This window comes from Trachemys scripta, chromosome 5 (assembly GCF_013100865.1).
Source record: "Trachemys scripta elegans isolate TJP31775 chromosome 5, CAS_Tse_1.0, whole genome shotgun sequence".
Taxonomy (NCBI): domain Eukaryota; kingdom Metazoa; phylum Chordata; order Testudines; family Emydidae; genus Trachemys; species Trachemys scripta.
In genome coordinates this window covers 25,673,982-25,681,888 of record NC_048302.1, presented here as the reverse complement: position 1 = coordinate 25,681,888, position 7,907 = coordinate 25,673,982, and the positions used below count along the sequence as shown (strand labels likewise).

The 7,907-nt window shown below is 38.9% G+C and overlaps 1 protein-coding gene across 6 annotated transcripts in view; it reads right to left on the bottom strand.

The window, feature by feature from the left end:
* Window positions 1-6,421: 6,421 nt before the first annotated feature.
* The window catches only part of HELQ (helicase, POLQ like), a 32,632-nt gene continuing 31,146 nt past the window's right edge, over window positions 6,422-7,907 (bottom strand). For all 6 annotated transcript variants that reach the window (XM_034771213.1, XM_034771214.1, XM_034771215.1 and 3 more), the window contains one exon: window positions 6,422-6,635. In XM_034771213.1, coding sequence (XP_034627104.1) covers window positions 6,534-6,635 — 102 coding nt within the window. In that variant the 3' untranslated portion in view covers window positions 6,422-6,533. The remainder of the gene's footprint in view (window positions 6,636-7,907) is intronic.

Genomic DNA, 7,907 nt, shown 5'->3' with positions numbered 1-7,907 from the left:
CTATAGAGTATTCCTGCACAGAAAGCTTTGGTAAGATGAAACTCAGATTGCAGGCACAGAACTATAACTCGGATTTATTAGTTTTTTGTTTTTTTCCCCCAAACAAGAATTAGAAAGTCAGAAACAGTCAAGGTTGCACTTTTCAAAAGAGACCCCTAAATTACCTGAACACTGCCCCAGATGCCAGCTGGCCATCCTCCCTTCATCTACAGGGTATTGAACATGTGCACAACAAAACATTGGTTTTCTAACTAATTTAATTCACACATTGTCAACACTAAATAAGCTTTAGAAGTTGCATATGAATGCTCCAACTTCACAATTTGAGCATTTGGGGGGGTCTATACATTTGAATGACAGATAATTTGCTGGCATATGTAATCATAAGATCTGAAGATCCTTCAACACCTCATAGGACTGGGCTTAATGAAGAGCAGGGAATGATTATTCACACAGTTATTTGTCTAATCAATAGGCAGAAGGACAGCGTGATCAGCTTCAGGGGTTCCCAAACTTTTTACTAATGTGACCTACCAGCTGCATTTAATCTTTTATGGGGACCACTATTACATATGTACTGTGTGTATCTAACTAGTATTTTCTCTGTTTTAAATCCAGTAACTGCAATGGCAATATTGATTTTGTATTATCTTCATCAAAACTGTAATGTTTTTATGGATACACTGCTCCCTCTGCCTGATGCCCAAGCCCAGTGGAAGGTAGAGAGTGCAGGGTAAGGAGTGAGGTGACCCACATCTAGACTCTTCCCACAACCCACCATTGGGGAAACAAGTGTAGTAGAAAGAGCACTGAACCGGGACTGGGAGACCCAAGTTCTATTCCCAGTGCTGCCACTACCCTGCCATGTGAACTTGGGCAGGTTATTTCACTTATCTGTGCTTTGGTTTCCCTTACCACCCATTGTCTGTCTAGACTGTAAGCAACTGAGGTCAGACATTTTTTAATGCTTAGCACAATGGGTCCCAGGATTTGGTAGAAAATATGTACATGCTACTATAATGCAAATAATTAAGTAAAAGCAGCATGGTCACTACATGGTTCTGGTTAAAGCATTGGAGTTTGTGTCATCACTGATACTTCAGACTCTGAGATGGATAAGATCCTCTAACCACCAGCACAACATTCTATTTTATTATTTTTAAAACAGTTCTCCTCAGGCAGAAAGTACCGAGTGACCCTCTGGCTTGCACAAAACACATACCAGCTGTGACCATGGAAGCCCACAACCAAAACATCCCTACAGTTGCAGTTTACATAACTATCTTCTATCCTGCAGCACCCTCGCAAAATTCAACTCACCCTGGGTGAGTCGACTATCAAGTATATCAGCAGTGTCGTGGGTAAGGGGGGAGGGTTTGGGCCTAGGTTAGCCATCTATCATGACAATTTTGCAAGGCTGATATTTCTTTTTGAACCTTTCTCCCCAAATTTGTAGCTCAGCATCAACTGGGAGTCACTCCAGATTCAGCTCATAAGCTTCTGTACGACAGAGTAAGAACAAATGGAGAAGTGAAACAGACTTGGTGGTTTGTTTTCTGTGCTCAGGCTGCAAACTTGAGTTGCCAGGGAAGGTCCTGGTGTAACCTTCTCCTCTCCCATCCCCACCCACTGAAATTTTGCAGCTATGCACTTTCTTAGGGACATGGTGAATTCTCCATCACGTGCACTTCTAAGTCAAAACTAAAGGTCTCTCTAAAAGATATGCTGTAACTGAAACACTTGATGCAGAAGTTATTGGGTGAGGTTGTGTGACCTGTGTTATGCAGGCAGGTCAGACTAGTTCATAACAGTATTCCCTTCTGGCCTTAAAATCCATTAATCTATTCTTGCCTGTCCATGACAGAGAGGACTTCTGGACTGCACAACTAACTGGTGCAGTTTAGAACAACGTCTACCTCTGTGAATACCAGAAGCAGTTAGGGGGGTCAAAAGGGAGGAAACGCCCCCATTTTTCAAAAATTCAAGGAAGGAACTCTTATTTTAACTGTACTGACTGACCCAGACCTATTCATAATAATTATGGGTAGACAAAGAAAGAAAGAAAGAAACAAACAAACAAAAAACAAAAACCTACTCTCCTCAACCTCCAGCAGCAGGAGGTGCTCTCTGCTTATAGTGAACCTTTAAACCATCTAATCTAACCTGTTTAGATTAACCACTCTGCATTTAATACAGCTCAAAACTTCTGCATAAATAGACAAATGGTGGTAATCCGTTCTCCCTTCCATCCAAAAAAAGCTTCCTCACTACTTTGGAGATCAAGTTAAACATTTGTAATTAAAATGCTGCTGGAAGGCCAATAAGCATGTTAGTGGCTCTAGCAAAGACTTAAGCATCTTGGAAAGCTGAACAATGACAAAATGTATGATTTCCGAGTCTTGATTTCCACAGCCATATTTTGATTAAATGAGTGGTTTCGGTAGTTTCATTTGTTAGAGAAAAATTCAACACAAATAAGCTCAAAAACAGCTGAAATTCCAAAGAAAGGCAAATCCTTCCAAGCCTGATTCTAAACCAGCAAGCTGATCTGGTCATGCACACAGACAATTCCTGCCTAGACTTACCACACAGCCCCCTGAAGCTAGCGGGTTGAGTAAGACAACCCTTCACTGAACTTGCTTCATTTGCTTTAACCCAACTTCTCTCTTCCTTCTCTGATTTTTAAACTTTCTTCAGTGTTTATTTTATTCATGATTATGGACAAGAGAGGAACATTTACTGACGCTATTCTCTGATTCCCAGTGTTTCACGTGGCTTCATAAAGAGAAGCTGCAGAAAAGTCATCAGAAGCCACAGGCTTGAAGAATAGCTACTTTTAAAAGCTTCCAATTAAAAATAAAGGCAACTTGTGGTTTTAAAAATAATTCAGCTATTCATTGTGACGAATGAGTGGAGTTTGCAATACAGGGAAATGCAAGGGTAAAAAACGATAAGATCAAACAGGAAACATTTCATTGCTGTGCAGGATCATTACGTTTGTCATGCTGCCAAAGAGTATGACTTTGTTGCCATTCAGTGGAATGTAAATACTCTCCAAGGAATACACAACAACTGGCAACTGTAGATAAGTTGGGACCATTACACAGCTCGAGAATAAAAACTAAATGGTCACCTTCTTAGAAATCGAGTCACAAAAGGCAACACATTTAACTCAAAGTAGGTGGCTTATATTCTAGGGGAAATCCAAAGCTGAGGCAACACTTAAGGCAAAATGAAGCTTTACAATATGAGAGCGTGCATGCACTAGAAAGGCCTTCTCAGAACTAATTCACATGGAACTGGCTTACAAGGCCATAGAAAACACATCTCACTTACATAGTGGCTATGATCAAAACAGCAATTTAGCCTGGACTCCCCTTTAGAAGTAGCATTTGTATTAGACCAGTTTTTACTCCCCCCAAAGTTTATGAAGCCATCCTGGGGTAAGCTTTTAGACAGCAAGACATACCATAACAGGCCATTTATCATCAGTGGGTAATGAACACCCAGTTTTACAGCTTGAACAGACTGGCTTTTTTAATGAAAGACAAAGTCCAGGCTGGCTGTAGTGTAGTGTTCATTTCAACTGCTGACTTCTCAACCACTTCAATTCTAAAGACAGCAAATCAAAGGTCATATCAAAGAATGCCTGTGGGAAACATGATGATCCATCTGGCACTGCCCAAGCTTACAGAAACAGTAGCAGAAATGACAAATGCCAACCTAAATTTCACCCAGACTGGGATTTGAGGAATTAAATTTATCTGTTTGTTTCTAATACATATAACCCTTTGTTATGTCTTTTGAGGAGGCCCAGGTTTTGTGGCCTTTTGGGGGACCCTTCATATAATCTCTACATCTATCATCATGATTAAACCCCATCTTCTCTGGCAGCAACACTACCACACCACTTTGTACACCACAAAACCAACAAAGCAGTGTGCACACAGGGGAGTAAGCAACCCAAATACTGCTGTTGAAGACCATTTCTCTGCTGTTTAGTTTTGCCATGTAGGGAAGATGATATCAAAAGTTTACATTAATTTTTTAATTAAGTGTTTACAATCAATACAAAATAGCGGTTAACAGATCATAAGATTACCATAATAAATTTTTGCATAGCTTAGTTACTTATATAAGTTTTCCTAGAACATTAATTACAGTAGTGGAGTAGTGAGGCACCAATGCTGAACCCAAAACAGTGGTCTATTAGCTTTCTCACAGTCCTTGTGAGTGTTATGAAACTCACAACAATCCTATACAGCCTTTTGCCCCTCAAGATTTGAACAAAACCAGGAAGAGCCAAACAAACCTAACAACACTTAGATCCACCAGTCCTGACAAAGACTGAAGACATGACTAAAAAGGTCCCCTATGAAGGTTCTCTTTTGTTCTCTGTTGGAGATTTCTCCTGAGGTACTTAACCCTGTGATTCCCCCTCCCCACCACCCCATCCCACCCCACCCCCGCAAACTGCTCTTCACGTTCTAGTGATTGTTTGAAATATTTATCATAAATAAAAACTCCAAAGAAACAAATTAATTCTCTATTTGCAACTAGTAGATTTTTTTTTTTTTTTTTTTTTTTTTTTTTCATATCAGCCCTACTTTGGAGAGACCTCAGAGAGCAAGAACCATTTTCAGCAGTCTCTTTACCAATAGAAAGCACTAGGGATTTCTACTCTGGGCACACGAGACAGCTCTGAATACTTAAGGTATTGTAAATATTACTTTAGTACTTTGGCAATGGCTAGGAGGACTACATATTTATTATTTTTAAATTTAACATGGCAACGTGTCTTGATGCATCCAAAAAAGGGCAGTTTGCTAGACAGTGAAATGTCTAGCAATGCTTCCTTTGTGTAAATGGAGCTTCCAGGAGTTCAGCCTTCTATGGTATTTCTGAAGTATGAAGCTCTGAAGTTCATGATCAGGCTTTAATAGTGAGCGTATAAAACAGAAGGAGCGCTTACTTAAGAACCTTATACAATAGCAGCAAAAATACTTACCAGAGTTGTAGCACTAGCACCTTGGTTGATTTAAATGAAGCCCTGTTACAGGCACTTTATTCCATGGCTGACTTGGATTTCCTCCATTCAGCAGTCCAACAGTAAATAAAACTCAGTCACTCAACCATTAACAGCTTTGACCAGAACTGATCAGCCTCTCCCCACCTTCCGGGTTAAGAACACGTTCAAACATATCAAGACATTACTAATTCTATTACAATGTGCATTAAACACCACCTTGATGCAATATAAAATTGTCCCTTATGGACTAAAGGAGAGTATGTCCATCCAAGACCATGACACGATTAATGCTGAGTGGAATGGATTAACAGTAGCAGTAATGTCACAGAAGAATGCATCTTGGGATGTCTGTAAGGAACAGGAAGTGCCAGCAGATTCTGCAGAGAAACTTTTTCGTTTTTAAAGTTATGCTTAGGCTTCACCCTGTGCTGAATACCTCCCACAATGCTTAGTGATTTGATCCATGGCTTTTGAATTGTTCTGAGCCTTGTGTATAATTTGTGTTGTCTAGTACAAGCTATTATCTACCTTTCCAATACAGACAAGTCTAACCTATAACAGCTGAACAGAAAAAGCCATCTTAACTTACGGCTACCTCTTTGCCAGAGCAGTCTTGGTACAGATACCTTTATTAGCATCCTAATGAGTCGTGTTTGTCTATGGAGTTGTGGGATGTTGATGCCGTTACTGGAAAGTTAGATCCTTGCCTAAAACCTTTCACCTTCCAATTTCAAAATCACCTTAAAGATACTGACAGGTAAGTTCTGGAGAACCTTTGTGTTAGTCTATGCATGAACACTATATCTGCAGCAAATGGGATCCGCATTTAGCAACAGACTATTAGGGAGAAATTATAGAAACAACCAGAAAGGTCTCAAAACCTTCCCAGGCAAAGCATACGTCAGCACAGACAGTGTGAATTTGATGCCGACCTCATGACAGTTAGATAGAAGTAGTGCTTAAATTAGTGTTTGTACAGGTACTGTGCAGGATTTCCCACACAGCTTCTGTATCATATTATAGTAGCTCCTACTTGAAAACAGACTGAATACATACCAAAATTGTGAGGTAGTTTAGTCAGACAGATAAATATCTCCAAGGGGACCAATAATGCGAATAAACTAGTTTTCACCTGTGTCCAAATTAAACTTTTACCCTAGGTCTCTAGAGATGGAAGGCTATGCACTGAACAGTCAACTAACATTCTACCCACAATTCCATAGCATTGGAACAAGGCTACTTGCATTTACAGAACTGTATAGCTAGTGCCACTTTTTGATTCTTCCTCCTCAGTCATCCAAAAGATCCAACAATCAGACCATTCAAATGACATCCAGAGTTACAAGAACATTCTGATTTCAAAATTTACAAAAACTGAGGTATATAAAAAAGGTGTTTTGAATATTTATTATGAGAACAGAAGCTTAAGTTACACACATGTACATTAAAAAGAATTAAAATAATTTTAAGAGCTGAGAATTCATTCCACTGCATCATGTTTTTTTTATGGCAAAGTTGTTAGGAGGCCCTCAGGTGTATCTGTAGGAACCTTCAACAGTTCTTCAACCTCTCCTTGTAGAGCCTCAGCTTTTTCCCTCAGCAGCATCTGCAGCCACAAATTAAATTATTAGGAGACAGATCACAAACAGATGCCAGTGCATTTCTTCAATTAGTGGTAAGATGAAACACACCTAGTTATTCAAACACAAACTAAGAAGAAGAAATTAGGTTATTAGGAACAAAATTACTATATTCTTGGCTCAAGAATTGCAAGTCACTAGGAGGATTTTCACATTTAATATATCAATATGGCTTTACTGCTCAGAGAAATCTTCTGTATAGAAGCCTATCCATTCTACTTCGGTTTAAGCTTGATATGTCAAATCTAGAAGACTAGAAAAAATGTGACAGCATGTACAGATTAAAATTTTTATTCTGAAGTTCTAAGAAATGAGCAGAATTTCTTCTTGTTCTATTAATACAGCTATATAAACAGCCAAATTTAGGCCATTTAAACATTATAATTTCACAAGGCTTTGAAGTGTTTTTGTTAAGAAGAGCACTTCCAACAATAGCCACACTTTTTAAATTGTAAAAACAAACACTCTGAAAGAAAGTTAACATTAATATGTTGACCATAAAAGTAAAAACAGCAGATGACTGATTCCTTGCATTAAGCAACAGTTGTATGCCTAATATTAAAACCTTAAACATATTATGGAGAATGACAGCAGGTGGTTGGGGTGAGTGGGCAGGCTATAATATATAGACCTCAGAAATCTATTCTCCCCAGCCATGATCACTGCTACAATTTCTAGCTGTTAAATTTTGAGGCACTAAACTGCCTCACCGGAGTGGTGCACGTACAATTGTGATTATTGCATTGGGACTAGGAGTCAGGTCACTAATTCCCTGCATGACCTCAGGCACATCGTGCAACTTATTTGCCTCAGTTTTTCCACTTGTAAAATGGGAATAATACTCCTCCACCATCTTGCAAAATCCTTTTAGATCACTGGATGGAAGCAATACTTTGCACTTGCATAGCACTTAGCCGTTGTTGAGGCATGATGGTCAGCAAGGTTCTCCTTTATTCCTTTTATAGCAATATGAAGGAAATATGACTGAGGGAGGTGGGGTTAAGAGTATGATTACCTTACAGAAAAGCTTCATCTTTAATGAAAATTACAGGCAAATAGGATATCCTTCATATTCCTTTTTCTATCTATATTCATAATCCTTGAGGGGTATTTCCTTCATATTGCTATAAAAGGAATGAATGATATATATATATATATATATATATATATATACACACACACACACACACACACACTCTACTTAATACATGGGAGATTTAAGTGGGAAACTCCCACTA